A 19,077-nucleotide genomic window follows, 5' to 3' on the forward strand; every position below is an offset into this window, starting at 1 on the left:
AGGCGCCAGGAGGCCGGCCCCTCCCGGCCCCGGCAGCGGGGACACGGGGAACGGCGAAAGGGACTCCGGATGGATCCGATGCCGCGGGCCGGCCCGCGCCGGCCGCGCGTTGCCCGGCCCTCCGTACATACGGAACAAGCTCTCATGAGAAAGCCGGGGATGGATGATACCTCTGTAAGCTCCTCCCCCGCCGCCGGCCCGCCTCCTCCACCCACGCCCCTCTCGAGCCGCTCCTCTCCCGCGCCGGCGTTGCCCTCCTCGATCTCGGAGTTGACCGAGGTGCCGTCGCTGCAGTCGCTGACGAGCCGCGGGCCATTCGCCGGGCCACGGAGCTGAACATGCCGCCGGGCTGCGCAGGTCCTCGTTCGGGGACAGGACATCGGAGGGGGTCGAGGGGGGGAAGCGGAAGTGACTCCCTGCACCGGTGGGGACGGGAGGGGCGCTCTGGGGAACGCCGCTTCCTGGAAACGGGAAGGAGAGAACAAAACATTGAGAAATAATAAATACTGTTCTCCTGTATGAGCCTATGTAGTCATGGTAACCCATTAGGATTAGGGGCTATCTCCGCAAGCGGAGGCATGCAGACACTCAGCATCAGGTTGTCCCGGCGTACCCGTGGAGGCCATGTCGATGAAGGGGTAGTTGACCAACACCAGCTTGTTGAAGTTGAACTTGTAGGTGAACCTCTTGCCTTTGGTCTTATGGAGGATCCTCTTGTTGTAATAGTATCTGAAGAAGGCAACGAGAGGCGAGACGCGTCAAACGGCACGCTCAGACATGTCCGAGACAAAACCGGGACGGGCGTCTCAGCGTTGAGGCGTTTCATCTTCGGGCCGACCACCGGAACGGAAACACGCCGCTCAATTAACAACAACAACAACAACAAGATGCCATTAAAGAAAGATATAACTTTGCTTCCAAAGCCAATGAGAGCATGCCAGATGTGTCTGCGGCCCTCAAGCACACATTTTAATAAACACAAGTCTGTTGTGTCACCCCCTTCAGATGATGGATATTACAGAGTGTTGTCTGACATTTACACAAAGCAGACCCAGGAAAGGGAGGGAGCGGGAGGAGGTAGGAGGAGGAGGAGGAGTGGAGCAGTAGTATTGTGAAGAGGGATACATCACCCAGAGGTCAGAGGTCAGCGTATGGAGCATTAAACCTGCTGCACGATGGCATGTAAACGGTTTCCTGCACATCTGTATGTCCGTCTTGATGAAAGGAAGGAATTAGAGAATAAATCCCCTTTGAGCATCTTTTAAGTTCAGATTTTATCAGCATTCTGTTTCATAACAGCCGTCCCTTTATGTAACACGGAAACAAAGCCACCAACAACCCCCCCCCCCCCCGCCGTGATCCGTTTATGTAACGGCCGTTCTGAGCTCCTGCTCTCCCGTGACTCGTTTCTATTCACCTCTTTACGTAACGTCTCTCTCCTTCCTTGCCCTGATCCACACATCCTCTTTGTATAACCCCGTAGATCCCCTCTCACCCCGAGGGCTGCGACGGGGAGAAGGAACCGAGACGCCGTGTTTGTCCATCGGGGGGGTCGACGGGTAAAAACGACACCCCGTTCGGCGGCACCGCTCCTTCCTCCAGCCAGCGTCTGCTGGCTCAAGTTAAAGTGAAGAGTTCTCTCAAACATGGCGGGGGGGGGGGCTCAGGGTATGTCAGCATCGCTGAGCCAAACTGAGACCATAACTACCTCTACGCTGAATGGTAATTATCAAGATTGTTGTGTGTGTGTGGTGGGGAGGTGTGTCCCCCCCCACCCCCCTCTCTTATTATGCTTATTACACCGATCTTGGAACAGCCTGTTGCTCTTTTCCTACCCTTCTCCTCCTTTTCTCTCATTATCCTATTGATACCTCTCTCTTTATCGCTTAGAAAACCCTCCTCTCCCCTCTATGTCCCAACCCCCCCCCCCCCCCCCCCCCCCGGAGAGGGGTGGCTGACGAGGAGAGGGCGAGGGACCGGGAGACACACTAAGGCCCGCGCAGTCGAAAATATTGTTTACGCCAGGCAGAAAAGCATCGTGTAATTTCTGCTCGAGGGGAGACACTCACTCATCAGGGCTTGGGAGGAGGAGGAGAGGCGGCTGGGGGGGGGGGGGGGGGGGCAGACAGCAACAGACAGGAAGTCAAGCAGGATCAAAACCACAGCAGAACTGTGATCAAATTAGGCGATGACGGAGTCTTGGGTTCCTTCATTGCAGATGAAAAAACACTAAATAGTCTGAGAGCTATTTGTTTGATTCTTCGTAAAACCCTTCAGTGACAAATTCTGAGACGCCACACTTGAATAAACACAAATACAAATGACTTGCATTTACGAACCTCGTCTTCAAGTAGTCTCACAAAGAAAAAAAACCTGTGACGCAACAGCGCATACCACTGCGCCACCATGCTAGTGCTTAGCGTACAACCATTGAATGTGGTTGACGTCATATTAACGGCAGCTCTCATGATGGCAACGATTTGTGTCGCATCCCAGAGACCAGTGATGTCACCGTGCCGACACATCTGTCGACGTCTGGCTCGTGGCGGCCTCATACCAAGACCTGACCCCCCCCCCCACCCTCCTGCGCCGTGATGTAGGCGGACGGGTCTTTGAACAGCATTTGAACTCACTTCAAAAGAGAAGAAAGAAATTCTTGGCGTGCCTGTGTTCAGCTGCCCGGCGCACTCGCACCGACACACATGTACACGCGCACGCGCACGCAACGCTTCCACATCCCGACTCCGTAACTGGCCAACTCGTCCAGGCATACCCGAAACACACGTGCGCTCCCTCCACGCCCTCAGGAGGCACGAACCAGGAGGAGCAGCTTCATCCTGATCCCTGTTTCACCAGAAACAGGGATCCAGCAGATCCAGATTCAACGCGAGCATGGATCTGGGAGAAGCCTTCAGGGACACGGCAGGAAAGCTTCCCACCGACTCGCCCGTTACCGCGTGTTATTCTAGTCTGCGATTAGACCGACCCACTGAGGCCTAAAACAATGATCAAAGGAGAGCGAGCTGGAACCCACGAGAAGACGTTTCTTAACTCCGTTTGAAGCCCTTTACAGGGAAGTCCCGCCCCATCGACGTTTAAGCTACCTGATATTACCCCCCCCCCCCCCCTCGCTGGTGTAAATCCAATAAAAGAGATTTTAACATCATACTTTCATTAAAATTAATCGTAATTACTAAAGAATGAAAAAAACTACATAGAACTGCAAACTCACGCACTACACTGTAGTGATAAGAGTACAAGATCAATCTATTCCAGTATCGCTGTATGCGCACACACACACACACACACACACACACACACACACACACACGTCAACACTAAAAATGAAGTAAACCAACCGCTTGTGGGTGCGTGGACAGGCTGTGCCTTGCCCATTGTCGGCCTGTAAATAGGCGCCGACTGTGACAGGAAGTTGGGATTACAATACCCCCCATGAGCCCCGTGTTTATTTTCTGCCTTGTTCGTCAGCGTTGGCCGTTACACACGCATATCCAGGCCAGATCCTTCTCTACACACTGTCAAACGCGCACACGCAAGCGCTATTCACACACAATTGTGCGTGCGTGTGTCGGTACGAGTCCCACATGAGAGTGCTTTGTTTGGGAGGCCAGGTTTGATGACCGTCTATTGCCTCTAAAAAGGAAATTAAATGCATTTGGGTGGGAATGAATGAGTTGGGTCACATGTGCTGTGGGTACAGTATGTCGAGCGCACTTTGGTGTGTGTGTGTGTGCGTGCCCTCGTGGAAAATACAGACCTCATTCCGTCCGGGACAAAGACACATGTGATGAAGCACATACGTGTGGAGGACAGAGACGACGTAAAGACAATGAACAGAGGCGAGCGTCGGGCACCGTCGCCCCGCGACGCTCCCTCGGCTTCCGCGCAGAGCGCCATGGCAGAGAGCGAGCGAGAGAGAGAGAGAGAGGACCTCTGTCCTGCAAACAGGCCCAGCCAGCTAGGTGAGCAACGCCGTGCACGTGCAGCATATTCTGCTGATGCGTCACAGAGGTTTCCTACGGACGTGCAGCGGAGCTCGGTTTTGGCTACCGTATTTACACCACACTTAAAACACACAGAGGACTGGATTGTTACTCTCGTGCACGTTTAGCATGCCGTAAACAAAAGCGTCCAGCTGTGGTGGTTCCTCAGACTCAAACGAGATGCCGGGAATTAAGGACGCATTGCAAACGTATCTGCAGGCGTGAGCCCGTGCACAATGGTGCATTTGTGAACGTGCACATGTGCCGCAATGTTAATGTTTGCCAGCTGTGCTTGGCAACCCCCCCCCCCCCTGACCTCTGACCACTGCGCTGGAGCCGATGTGGGCTACTGACGGGAGGGGGGGGGGGGGGGGGGGGGCGCTTAGCATGATTACGCTCATTAAGCCGGCTCCTTGGAATGACTGATTGGCAACAGGCTTCATTTCCCGCCACTCTTCTCTGCAGATCAGACGAAGTCTCATTTACGAGAGTGACACCAGGAGTGTGTGTGTGTGTGTGTGTGTGTGGCGGGGGGTACCCTTTTTTTTTACTACTACATATGTCTACATAACTTATCCTCGTGAGTGCGTACCGACCACCTCAAAAGGTATTATTTGAAAAGAGGAGAAATTCTTGCAAAATCTGACACAAACTGCTTTCACACATTCGCTTCAGTGTAAACCAAACACACACATAAAAAAAAAGTAAAAGATCAAGACTCAGACATTAGAGTCTGACACCGGTCATGTCCACACACACACACACGCACACACACGCACACACACACACACACACACACACGCGCGCGCAGTGGGAGCGTAATCCTCTCGACTGGAGTGGGAATATCACAACGGTCGTGGGAGCGGGAAACTAGGATGACGCATTGACTGAGGCTGTGTGCCCTCAACGGAAAGCGCGCGTGCGCACACACACACACACACACACGCACAGAGAGAGAGTGAGAGAGAGAGAGACAATACAGCAGTCCCGATAAAGGGAATTTCCACCATGTGTTAAGCAGACAGGAAAGAATAAGATCATAGAAGTAAAAATAATAATTACTGAGTCTAGGTGATAAAAGAACACTTCAAAACAGACACTTCTTTTCAAGTGTGTCAGCATGTGTGTGTGTGTGTGTGTGTGTGTGTGTGTCTGTGTGCGCGCGCTAATTGCTCCGTTCTGTCTGCAGTCTCCTGTCCTAGCAGACTCCAGGTTTTTTCTCCATATGAAGTACACATGGCGGCCTGCTCTCCAGCAGTTTGCTCCATATGGAGAGTGTTACCGCGCACGTGTGTGTTTGTGCACCGCCATTACCATTTAGCGCCTTTAAATCCTGCTATTCACCATCGATGTGGGTCCTTTTTGAGACGCTTCAATTTCAAGCTTCGGCGAGAGCGAAGGACCGAAGCCACTTTTGGCGTCAAATCGGGTGCGTGCATGTGTGTGTGTGTGTGTGTGCGTGTGTGTGTGTGTGCGTGTGTGTGTTGATTTGTTAGCTGCCCATCTCATAATAATCCTGGAGTGACTTTGCTCAATTTATTGGACAGAAAGGGAGACAAACCCGGTGATGGGAGTGGCGGCTGGGACAGAAGCGCAGCAGAGGGGGGGGAACCGTAGCGCAGAGAACGTCGGAGGCCGGTCCAACCGAGGGCACTAAGACCTACTATATATAAGCACTTGCTGCGGCCTGAGCTCCAAATCTGTTACAGCTCTAGAGGATGAATGTGCTAAAAATACACAGCCCGCCCATAATTATCCAAATCTTTATGCTCTTTCTCTCTAATTCAGGAACTCTAAATCTGGACTCCAAGTTGGAATTTGCCCATCCTTTGTCCCATATGATCCAAAACAACGGGCGGGGGGGGGGGGTTACCTTTATTTACACGAGTGTGTATTAACGGTCCCACCATTAATGAATCAACTCTAGACATTTATCTCCGTTTACAGCCCGTTGCAGTTTTTTTCTGCTTGCCCTTTCTCGGCCACGCGGGGCAATAAAACGCCGATCGCGTGTCGATACATGATGTCTGTCATACTGAACTCTATAATGCTGAGTGTTCATTGCGTTACAGCAGATCATAAAATTGATAACCAAGCACATTGGAGCTTCAAGTTTCATTGAGAATGTCTGAAGCGACTCGCCAAATGGGTCAGTGGCATGCGTCCCTGCTCATTCTCGCAAAAGTCTTACAGACTGTTGTTAAGTGCTATTAGTGCCTAGCCGGGCTTGGCTCGCGTAATGCCTGCCTGAAATAGAGCCAGGGAGCCAAAGCTGAATGAAATGCTTCCAGCGGGTCACTGCTGTGACCAGATTTAGCCACCAGGGTCACACACACTGTAGTACTCTCCATCCATTGATGGGTTCTTTTTCCGTAGCCAAGACAAGTATTTATCCAGTGCTCTGAAAGTTGCAATAACTTCATCTTAATCTTGATGATTGTAGTTCTGCAAAATTAGGCTTTTTAGCAACGGCAGCAAAGAGCTCTGAATAAACACACACTCCTTTGCGCAGATACACAACGAGACATTCTGTACATATTCATTACGTTTCTCTGTCATTATACCTCAGCGCCCGGCTCAGCTTATCGTAGTTCATTTGGGGTTTACACTTCCTGGCCCCCCACAGCCTGGCTACTTCATCTGGGTCCTTAATGACAAACTCGCCATAGTCCCCCTGCCAGGCGATGACGTCGTGATACTCTTCCTTTCTGAGCAGCTCCAGGATGAAGTGCCACAACTGGATCTGCCTGGACCCAGGGCTCGACTCGGGCTTGTAAGCCCAGTCTGGGAAGGCGCACCCTGAAGCAGAAAAATTAAAAAAAATAAGACAGTTGAGGGTTAGCGTCGACGAAGATCAGGAGAACAACTATCAAAGCACTGATTGAAAAACAACCCAACGGACCCAGAAACATCTCGCTCGGTTCTGCAGAATAATTCAGATGATCGTAAACTGCTTCAAAGAAGAGACAGACAAAGCAGACTTCAACAGACTTCCTCTGTCAGCAGTTTTTCCAAAAACGTCTCCCGAGTGCGTAAATCTTAAAAGGCCAGTGGCGTGTTCCATAAAGCGTAGAAGAAAAGTGGGGGAACATCAGACTTTGAATGAACCCAACAACTCAACCGGTTCCATAAAGGTCTAGAAGACTAATACGAGACCATCTCTGGTAGTCTGGGTAACATGCGTGTCCACTCCATTCTCAAGCAGCCCGAGGTTGAACACGGATCAAATCGACCCCAACCGGAGTGGGGAAGACAGAACCATCACGCCATGGGGCAGCGCTCACAATCAGAAAGATGAACTCAAATGTGGAGCAACCAAAAAAAATAAAATTACCCATCCATCAATTTTAAATGCACGTTTGTGCTGAAGCACACAGTCGAACTCTTGATTGTAAAATAGTGAGTCGATCGCCGTGGCACAGCGGGACGGCTGCTGCTTAATGGGTAGCACGAACTCTTCGTTAAGTCTGGTTTAATACAGACGCAGACGAAGGCTTTGGTGTCACCGCAGTGGCCCGGTAGCTCGTCACAGGAAACGACAACACGGAACGTTGTGGTACGGTGGGCTTCATGACTCCGCTGGAAACACTCAAGAACACGAGAAACATTCCCACCTCTCCTCCACCTTTTTCCTCTCGTGCAGTCATTCTTTCCTACGACCGGAGGAAAACAACGTGGCCAGTCATCTCCCCGGTCTACCCCCACCCCCCCCCCCCTCTCTCTCTCCACCCTCCGCTCGAGGGAAACGCAGAGTAAGAGACACAGAACGAGACTGTGAGCGTGGGTATATGGCTGTTTGAAGGAGCGTGCGCGCCAGAATGTTCAACTTCAAAAGAGCGTGCGTGTTGGGAAACGCTGGCGCGAGTCTCCCACTAACATTCTGTCGCATGGGTGGTCGGAAAAATTTCACACGGCAGAGCAAAGTAGACGAGATGAGGTGCAACGACCCCGACTGATGTCGTCTGGGCTGGACTGTAATTTAAAAACGGTCACCCTTATAGCACCGACCAACACGTGAGGAGGTGGAATTACCAAAGACACAGCCGACCTAAGGCTTGTTGTGCGAGACATTTAATGCCTAGCAGTGCATCTGTTGTTATGTTTGGTGCAATGTCAGGCATCAGATTACTGAACAGCCAGATAAATTGAATTACCTGCCACACGTAGCGAAATGCAATCGTGGATAATGTAGGATTCTTTTTTGCTGATATCCGATATGCCAACGTTCTGTGTCGTTGTTTTTAGGCTTATTGCTGAAGTTCGATCTGATGCTTGCAGGTACTTCTTCCACCTTCAGAGAACAAAATGCTCTTATTATTATGCTACTCTACTGGCGATACACTGGTGGAAGCATAATGAAAACAGAATTATTTTTAAAACGATATCATCCTGGAACACTATGCTTGCTAGTTGCTAAATTGAGTGCCGAGTCCGAGAGTTTTGTGCTTTCGCTTTAATAAGCTTCATTAGGTGTTTTTGCCTCTTTGGACCTCCTGATATCTAAAGAGGATGATAATATACAAAGAGAAGGATACTCTATTACAAGGCCTTGAAATTGCAGAGTCTATTATACAATGCCTACCTACTTTGAGAGGATCTGTCTCTCACGCCGCTATGAGCTATTATATAGCTTGAGGTAGCAGCTCGCTCTCTTTCCTTTCTGTCCTTGTATTAAAGCACACTTTTTAATATTCACTATGTATCTGCATTTCTCCCTCTTTGTGTCCTTGTGTTGTTCAAAAAGCAGGATCTTTTTGTTTAAATCCCCCACTGGGTATCAATAATGTCTTCTCTTACATAATGTTTGACTGCGCCACATGCAAATGGCAATAGAGGAAATGAGACAAGCTTGGCTAGAGATTAACAAATCGTCAGCCCAAATCATCAGATTATGGATGTACATGACCGTCAATGGATTTGCAGGATGACAGCCTGAGGCAGAGATAGATAGCCCTGATAATCTACCCGCTGCACCACTCTGTGCTGACCATTTAGTCACTATTAAACATGTACACATGTAATAATAAATAATGATGATTACACATCTATGGATCGTATACAAGCGTACCTTCTGGAGCCTTTCATCAACTAGAGTTTTGCTCTTTTTTTTTTTATCTTATACACGGTATAATGTAAGAAACATAGCGTTGATTTCAGTTTCCGATGTTCTGGTTAAAAATGGGATGAAAGGAAAAGCAGCATCCTGTGTGTTCTTACTCATCAAACGTAGGCTACTAGTTATACCTCACCGCCACTCTCCTCCAATCGTGGTGCCCCGTTTGCGAGGCATGGCCAGTGAATCATTTAGCCGTCACACCTACAAAGGAGTCATTTTGTGATTCAGAACAAAGCCTTATGAAACATACAAGATGCCTACACTCTTTTTTTCCATCTCCAACTGGCTAAGGAGGCAATTAATTTTCAGACTGCAGTTATCGTGCATCTTCCCTTTTCACTCACCGCCTCCCCATCCCTCCACCTCTTTCTCTTTTAAACACTTGCGGCAAGATCAAACTCCAAAAAATGAAGGGCAACCGCAGACGAACGCACGGAAAAGCGACCAAGAATATGCCGGGCTGGAGGAGCGTCGCCAATAATACAAGCAGGCTGATTGGATGGAAGCGCAGACAGCTATTTATACTGGAATAAATAGCAAGTATAGAGAATCGAACTAATACAAGGTAAATATCACGAGAAAAAAACAACAACAACCTACTAAGTAAGCACCATGGTGGCGTTTCTGCACGCAAGAAGGTCAGAATGTATCGGCAATGATCTTCTTGACTTTGGCATGAACCGCAGAGGTCGCCACGACGCACGCACAGATCAGATTCCAGGATCCTCGACTGAAATGTATCCCATGTAAACACGCGAGCGGACCGGCAGCCTGGCAGGACGTTCTCTGTACGAAATGACGAGTGATTTGCCATCGGCAAGATGACCGCAAAGATAGGCAGGGGGTGGGAGGTCCATTCAGATCGTCAACAGTTTGTCTGTCAAAAAGGTTTACATCAAAGATGTCCATAAGACATATTTGTGGAATATAGTGAGCGGGCGAGAGAGAGAGAGAGAGAGAAATGGTGGGGATTATGTTTACAGGAATGCTGAGAGCAAGAACAGGTGTCTTTGTCCTTCTATCCACCAGACGTTCAACCCAGGATGAGCCGTCCTGACTCACGCTGGATCAGCTATCACACGCACACACACACACACACACACGCACACACACACACACACACACACACTCACGGACACACAGGTTCGTTTCATCAGGCCTGCACAGCCGAGAGCAGAATTTTAGCCAGGAATTTTTGGAATCTGTGAGAAGTTAAGCTTCATGATGAAGAGGAGCGAAAGAGATGAGCAGCGGGGAAGAGCACAACCAAACTAACCCCGCTCCACCATACTTAACCTCTCTGACCTCAGCTCTCCCTCTTTGGATCCTTTCCTCCTCACCCCCTCCCTCCCAGGGGAGATACAAGATAGCCATTACAGCATGCACAAGCCTCTCTCACACACACACACACACACACACACACACACACACACACACACACACACACACACAGCATTAATAATGTAGAGACTGGTGTGGAGGGTTGATGATAGGGGTGCGTCTAATCTCTGCCCTGGGACACTGGAGAGTGCAAGTGCGTCGAGAAGTTATAGTGTGTGTGTGTGTGTGTGTGTGTGTGTGTGTGTGTTGGGAAAAGTACGGGGCAGCTGGGAGAGAGTGATGCTCAGAGGGGCAGGATAAAGGGAGGGAAAGCTGGGTGGGTGGAGTGAAAGAGAAGAAGGGAAGACGAGACGGGGGTAAGCGCTGGGACAATCGGAGACCAGAGAAAAGACGGTCGGGGAGAAAGAGACGGGGGGAGGGCGATCGGGGACACAAAAGTGGGAAAGAGAGACAATGGCAAGAGTGGGAGAGGGGTGGATGGAGGGAAGAAGGAGGAGGGCAAATGGAGGGATGAGATCATAGCTCGTCTGGTAGTCTGTTGTCATCCAGATCAGATTGCTCCCCCCCCCCCCCCCCCTCTTCTCTCCAGGAGTGCGGATGCTTCTTTTCCGCCGTGTGATCTTGGTAGCCGGCCCCTAGCAGACTTCTAACACTACTATTTCAACTATTTGTGCAGCCCACCAGTTCAACAATGACCTACACACACACACACACACTGGAAGAGCAGATAAGGGGGGGGGGGGGGGGGGGGGGTCTGAGGAGATGAAAGCAAGAGAGAGAAAAGAGAGAAAGAGAGTATGAGGGAAGACTTGAGAAGGCTTTGCCCCGAGAAGCTGCAGTCTGGTTGGAGTTTGATCTGCCCGTGTATTTTATGAGTGTGTACGACGCCTCAAGGATAAACACACGGCAGTTTGTTTGAAAGAAAACTCCATGGGACACCATTAAGCAAATAAAAAGCAATTAATACGGTGTATGCCAAAAAGAAATATATATTTTTTGGGAAATTGAAAATTATCTTCGTCTTGTTTCGGCGATACATACATTTTAGTAAAATAAAATACCGGTAATGTCACTTGTTATTGGGCATGGCGGTTAGTTATAATGATCATTTAAATGTCTGTCCTCCTCTGGCAACCCCCCCCCCACCCCCCCACCCCACACCCACACACACACACCAGTTATTTCACCTCGTTGCTATTCGGGCACACATTCCGAACTTGTAATTATCTGACCCGGTGAATTTTATACAGTATTTCCGTCGTCAATGTGGCGGCACATTATGATGCTAGGTGTGAGATGACGAACGCAGCTGTCCGCTTGTGATTGGATCGCAAAAGGACAGATGTTAATACCTGGAATGCGTGGTTTCAAAGACACGGCACACCGGATCGCTGACACGGTACTGAAGTGCGAAGGAGGGCGAGAGCTGATGGGAAGGAGGTAGAGACAGACGGGCAGTCAGACAAAGTAGTAGAGTGAGAAAAAAAAAAAAAAAAAAAAAAAGAGGTGGAAAGATTCCCAGAGCGGCGAGTCCTACTCAGCGGCGCATCAACAGACGGACCTGTGCCAGACTAACGAGGGGGGGGGGCGTTGCTCAGTCAGGGCCTCGGCGTAGCCATTAGCTGCCGTTTTCTATCACCATATACTTAAAACAAAATCAGCTCTGGCTTGGAAGTGGGGAAATGACCAGCGACTCGTGCGGGTGAGGGGGTGAGGCAACTGTCAGTTCTGAGAGTCTGTAAAAGAACAAAAAATTGATGCGGGGGGGGGGGGGGGGGGGGGAAACTAAATGCATTTGTCTATTCATTCATTCATTCATTCGTTCGTTCGTTCACAGCCTTGTCTTTGTCGCAGCTGCTTAAATCAGTGAAACTGCCTGAAGCGGCATGCTTTGGGAAAAGACACACAAGAACAGGAGGCGGAGGGGAGGGATGGAGGAATAATGAAGGACTTGGAGGGCGAGGCAGGGAAAGGAGGAGTGAAAGGAGGCAGAAAGAGAGAGAGAGAGAGAGAGAGAGAGAGAGAGGGAGGGGGGGGGGGGGGTAAAATCAGAACCCATGCGCCTGAATCCCAAAGTGTCTGAACTCTTCCCATCAAGTCCATTAAAAATTCATTAGACCAATATTCAAGGAAGACGAGGGAAAGACGGACACGAGAGAGGGACCGAGAAAGAAAGGTGGATGGCAGCAAATTGGGAGAGGAACTTCTCAAAACTTTATTAAAAATATTAATAAAGCTTCAACTACCTGCAAATTTAGTTGGAATTTCATTAAAAACACTCTATAGTTCCTAACCCCCCCCCCCCCCCCCCCGCTAACAGCCAGAGAAAAAACACGGCTGCAACAAATATTAGTAAAAGAAATAAGTTTTGGATCTCACGAAGTCCTACACACCCGGACTCGCCCGGAGGCCATGGAGCAGCGGCTTCAACCAATCCAGTGGCTCGTTGTTAATGACCCATATGGAGATTGATTTCTCATCGAGGGTCCATTTTAAAAAAAGGCCTCACCTGAGTGCCAGCAGGGGTTAAACACACATCACAAACAAAAACACGAGAGTCGCCGCCCTCGACCAGTTTAGACTTTCTATAGGTTCTTACTCGGCACCATGTAGCTGCAGAGACAGAAAGAGAAAGAGCAAGAGCAAGCGAGAGAGAGGGGGGGGGGGGGTGCCATGTGGCATTGGAGGGGCCAGAAATAGTGCCCCCACACACTTACACATACTGGGGTTATTGTCCAACAGTGGAGGGGGGGGGGGGGAGAGAGAGAGAGAGAGAGAAGAACACGCGACATGGATGAGGGAGAGGCGGTGAATGTGCAGGCGACGAGGGAACAAGCGGGACATAGAATTAGAAGGACGTGACGTAAGACGAATGATTGCGTCCCACCGCCTCTCACGGTCCGCCGCCGTAACGCTCGCCGCCGTCCGGTAAACAGAAAGATGTCTTTTCCAGGAAAATGTAGGGGAGGAGCAAGAAAGGGAAAAAAATACGCACGTCGACAGGGATCCTTTTCCCCTCAGAAACAAACGGCTCTTTGTGGACATGCGTAGTTCACATGCTCAGTTTTATCAACTGATAAATAATCACAAGACGAACCGACGGAAGGGTCCGCTCATTTTACAGCGCCGGCGCAGTTCCAGGGACGTCTTTAAATACACACAGCATTAAAAAAGAGATCAAACTAATTCACTCTGTGACAATAACTCAGCAGAGGGTCACAATTGAGGCCGCGGCGGATCCAGCATCGGCCCGCGTGGGGGCGGCGCATGTCGCCGGCGTGGACAAACAACAGGCCGCTCTTTGCACCGACGCGCGTCACACGTCCCACAGACGCATGTAGGATGAGCGCCGTGCGGAGAAGAACGCCGAGCACTGTCCACGCACGCAAACACACACACACACACACTAAAAGCGTCCACTCTGAACAGCCTCACAGGCCATCACGCTAAGAGCGCGTGTAATAAATGGCTGTCATGTTCCTTTTGTCAAAATTACACGTGTTATGTTTAAAATTCCAATAAAGAGTGGAAGTTTGACCCGAATACTTGGAAACTTCTACTGTTACCATAGTAATTGATGTACAGATCAGTATTCAAGGCAAAGAGACTGTGTGTGTGTGTGTGTGTGTGTGTGTGCGCACGCCTGCGGCGCCGAAAAAGGGAGATGGAGAGCCTCTGTGGCGTTTAGGTACGTCTGAAAAGATTTATTTTAAACAGTGACCTCAACTTTCAAACGAACTCTGGAGACTTTAGCGACGGGGACAGCGGCTGATTCTCTTCCGTCTTTATTGCTTTTTAGATTCAGAATTACAACAATAGCAGAATGAAAGCAGAAACCTTCTTGTCTCATCTCCGTCTTTGAATAAGACAACTTCGGCTTAGATCATCAAATACTCGTGTGTGGGTTTTTTTCCACATAAAAAAAAAAAAAAAGATAATTAACACTTACTTTTAAACTTTTCAATGAAACATAAGAGTATGCTTGTGATTATTTTTGACACACTTTCAATAAAATATGGATTTAAGTGGCTGTGGAAGTAGCTACTCTTGTGTCATTTTCCCATGATGGCTGAATAATTTCCGTCAAAGTTACTTCAAGGGAAAAGCTGCCGATCCCTAACAGGGCTGTGTTACAGGCCAGAGGCGCCTCGCTTCTCTTTCACCCCGTCGCCTTACCTCACAGGCCGCTGTTAATGTACTTCTGCAGCCAACAGCTTGGCAGGAAGCTGCCAGCAGACACTTCACCTCTGGTTCAACGCGTCGCCCGGACTCGCTGCTGCCCGCGAGAGCGAGCGAAGCTACTCCTCATCCCGCTAGCGATGACATGTGAGTTAAGTGACGCTGAATTGGATTTATAATTTTAAAGACTTTTTTACCCCTCAACTTGTGGGTTTTTTTTGCTTTTTCATATTGGAGGATTTGGTCCCTTTTTTGTTATATGTGACAAATGTCATACAGATAAAAATGAATTGTGGGGGGGGGGGGGGGGGTGAATAAGATAAATGATTGTCGGTTAAAATCCTTTATTCTTAGTCTCACAAAGTCAAAGTTTATAACAAATTTTAAATGCATTTATTTAGACTTAAGAACTCATATTTTCTAAGCTTTTTTTTGACCATGTGACTGAGATCTCACACAATACACAGTTCTAAAGTCCATCCCCACCCTGCAGTAAATTAGACGTTGCCTGACGACCACAACAACCATTTTCCTGAAAGATGTGTGTGTATGTGTGCATTTTGCTCTCGAAGATGGGTGGTGGTTTCCTGGAATGTGCCACGCCCACGAGAACGGGACAGGATGTTAAGAATTGTCATGCATCACGACAACAGATGTTTTTGCTGTGTGTGTGTGTGTGTCATTTCCCAGATGCAACAAATCTGTCAAGAATCAAATCCATTACAAAAAATAATAAAAGGCAAGTGCAGAGAGGCTTTGTAGTCCACCGTGAAATGATGACCGGGTTAAAATATGTGGACACATTAAGAGCAAACTATGATAAAACATAATTTCCATGCTGAAACTCCAGGTAACATATATATATATATATATATATATATATATACACACACCTCGTTCCATGGCGGAGTCAGAATTACCAAACATTAATGACAGCAACACACACAGAGTGTCAACCTGTTGAAAAGACTGAGCCAGAAAAACAAGCCCACAACAACAGCTACAGACTGAAACACACTGCGTGTGTATATTTGTGTGTGTGTGTGTGTGTGTGTCAGTGCTGACTCAGTGTATGCGTTTGTAATACAAGGCTTCACAATGCAAACTCTCCGCCATACCCTAGCGTCTCGCTCTCTCTCGCACTGTCTCCTAGCAACCAGACACTTAATGCCTAAAAATAACCCCCCCCAAGAAAAGAAAAGAACAAAAAAGAAAGAAAGAAAGCATAAATGGGCAATTAATTGTTCCAAGCTGGAACACCGACTCAAAAAAAGGTATTGGGAATGGAAGAGAGGAAGCGGTGCAAAGAGAGAGAGAGAGAGAGAGTGAAAGGAGTGGGATACTGAATGTGCCAGCAACAGGTAGTCATCAGGAGACAGAGTTCTGTGCTACACGGCAGAGTGTGTGTGTGTGTGCGTGTGTGTGTGCGTGTGTGCATAACGGGAGTGTGGGTACCCGAGTGCATGTGTGTTCGCTGGCTCCGGCTGGGAACAAGACAGAACTTTTCCACCTTCTCCAAAAGGCAGGGGCCGCTCAAGGCAAACAAGGCTGCAGCGCAAAGCAACCCAGTGGCCCTGCAACAAGCTGGCAACAGGTCCCGAGTTTAGACAGAATAACACGCTGCACATCACAACCCCCTACAGGGGTCTCTCTGTCTACCCCCCCCCCCCGGGACACCGCCACACATATCTCTTCACACAACGCTGTAAAACAAAATATAAGTAAAGGACAACCGGCTCACGGACACGTTACGCCGGGGCCGGCTGTCTAGCATCAGAAGCCGCCGCATTCCGCTGCGGATTAACATTCAAGATGCGTGAAGGCCAGTGAGAGACGAGGCAGCTCGACACCTGATCTCTGCAGCAGACTTCTAACGGCTCGGGATGAGTAGCTCATGCTCTTTTTAATATCCAGGGCCACGCAGTGCAAGCCAGAATATAATAAAACGCTGTTAAAACTACCGGGCAAGATTCCAACTTTCTGTTTTATAAAACAGGAAAACCCACACATTGTTCTTCCATAATTAAGTCTGTCTGATACCATTTAATCCAAATTACGGGATCTCGCAGACGCAGTTGTTAACTGGCAATGCGAGTGTTTAATTGTAATCAGGTAAGCGATGCTTTGACTTAAAATTATGACAGTATTATCATAATCAACGTGGTGCTTCCGCAATAATTAAAGGGTAATATATAACGGTGGGATAGTGAAAGCACAGTATTATTATTATTTTTTTCGGTAACCAGCCAGTTCCACGATCTTGGATTAAAAAAAAATAAAATAAAAAAAAGGTAAGGCTTTGATTCAAATGTAAACAGTGCATGAGACAAAATTGCCTCAATGGGGCCCCGGGTTTTCTCGCCTTTTCAGGTGTCAGGCATTCTCTGAGTGGTAAAACTCAGCGGTCCTGGCTTGCACATTTTCTGTCATTTCCTGAAATAGCCCAGAAATAACCATGGACTGGAGAATTCATCCTTTTGGACAGAGACTTTGCGTATCCACCAAGCAGTGGCTGTGACATACCTGCTTCATATTAGGGCACTTCATTCTGTTCTACGCAGCTTCCTTTTTTTATTTTTTTTTTTATTTTTTTTAAATGATTTACCTTCTTAGTATTAGCCGGTTAAAGAAATTCATCTGCTGGAAGGGAAATTTGCTTATTGCTTTTTACTTCAACTGGCGACTCGCCATTTTACCGAGCAGGCAGGCTTAGTGAGGTAATATGAGTAGGGCAAGCCGAAGGGCATCGATGATGATGATGATGAAGATGAATATATTTATTAGATAGAATGTTAGAGTACAAGTACAGTCACACAGTAGCATGTATTACAGTACAAATACAGTCAAACATCCTGTCTAAGAGGAGCATTTCAAAAAAGCCCTTGCGGTCTTGTTTCCGTTGAAAGGCGCTTCATTGGACATCACCTTTTTTCCATAAATAATCTATTTATATGACACAGCGGGCAGCCCTGTTCCTTTATAGGATGATGATGCAATCATGTAAAGCTCCATATCCCTCATACTCTGAACGCTCTGCTTGGATAATCCTGAGGAAATGCAATACTTAAATGCATCGAGACACTCTTGGGTTGCTGGAACTAAACCCATGTAAATCAATAAAAGCTATTGTCAACTCATTTTTAGTCCATATTTTCTATATTATTTAACTCCCAATGTCCAAACTCAATTGAGTCTGGGGGGGGGGGGAGATTTAACATTCGCAACACCAGAAAAGCAGTTCCTGGTCACGGCGTGCTAATGGTCACACTGAATTCGTGTTGTGCTATACGCTATACCCTATGGATACGCTGTACTATGTAAGCATGTTTGCGTGCGCGCCTCTTGTTATGAGCTGCCTGCTGTTGTTCAGACTGGAGGTGAGACTTAAATAGGCGGCGTTCTCTAGGGAGTCGTGTTTTTCTCTCTAATGCTCGCTGAGCTCATGATGGCTGCCATTTACTGTACAATGCAAATACTGCAGTTTCAGACATGCACAGGTTGAAAAGAAAGAAAAGCAACAGCAGAGCACAAGAGCAGCGCGGATTTTTAAAGGACACCAAAATGCATATCAACAATTCAACTATGTAGAGGACTTGTTGATCACCTAAAATATACACTTGTGCACACTCCCTTGTTCACTATGTGATCATCAGGGGAGAGAGAGATAAAAGTGACTTAAGGCGAAGCTGAGGGCTGATGGCCTGGTATTACAAACGGTCCCTGGGGGGGGGGGGACAAGTGAACAGGGGACAGCGGTGGCTTGCCAACCAGCCCTGTTGTCCTGCTGCTGGGGGGAAGAACACCTTGGGAGGTGTGTGCAACTTCCAAAGTGTTAACAGACTGGTAATTACAAAAAGTACGGCTGGGACATTTCACAACACCGCAGCGTCGACGCGATGTGGGAGGACCAGACTGAAGCTGGTGGGCCTGCTGCCAAAGTAAAAAAAAAATATGTAATAAAAACAGAGTTTAATTCATTCCTTATCTTTAGTCATGGTGGGGACAATAAATAATCAAACTCAGGGATTAAGGTAAAACTCTCAGGTGCTGATACACAATTTGTTCCTGAGCATCAGTGCTATAGATGAGAAGCACTAAAAATACATAATCCAATTCAATTAACCCATTCCTTCCTCTACTAACCCTAGCCCCCCCCCCGCAAAAACCCCTCCCTGTGTGTACAACCCTGGGCGCTTTCCTGCCATTCTTCTATCTCTGCTAATTTTAGATGACGGAAAAAGCTCTCTGTCCACATCTGCTAGTCATTTTTTAAGAGAGGTTAGTGTGTGCGTGTGTGTATTTGGGAAGGCACACTGGAAAAAGGTCAAAGGGCGAAAGCAGTGAAAGGTATAAAACAACCAGGGGAAAGACAGTTTTCAAGCCCGACTATCCATCACAGCTTAAATACAAACGTTTCCTCTGCGTTCACTCGGCCGC

General features: G+C 48.3%; 1 protein-coding gene across 1 annotated transcript in view; it reads right to left on the reverse strand.

Annotated features, from left to right (window-relative positions):
- Positions 1 to 19,077, reverse strand: part of erfl3 (Ets2 repressor factor like 3) — a 27,844-nt gene that overhangs the window by 755 nt on the left and 8,012 nt on the right. Inside the window, 6 exon segments of the mRNA XM_068757776.1 lie at positions 7 to 198; positions 201 to 304; positions 307 to 351; positions 354 to 461; positions 614 to 729; positions 6,569 to 6,803. Coding sequence (XP_068613877.1) covers positions 7 to 198; positions 201 to 304; positions 307 to 351; positions 354 to 461; positions 614 to 729; positions 6,569 to 6,803 — 800 coding nt within the window.

The sequence above is a fragment of the Brachionichthys hirsutus genome, chromosome 3, assembly GCF_040956055.1.
Source record: "Brachionichthys hirsutus isolate HB-005 chromosome 3, CSIRO-AGI_Bhir_v1, whole genome shotgun sequence".
Lineage (NCBI taxonomy): Eukaryota > Metazoa > Chordata > Actinopteri > Lophiiformes > Brachionichthyidae > Brachionichthys > Brachionichthys hirsutus.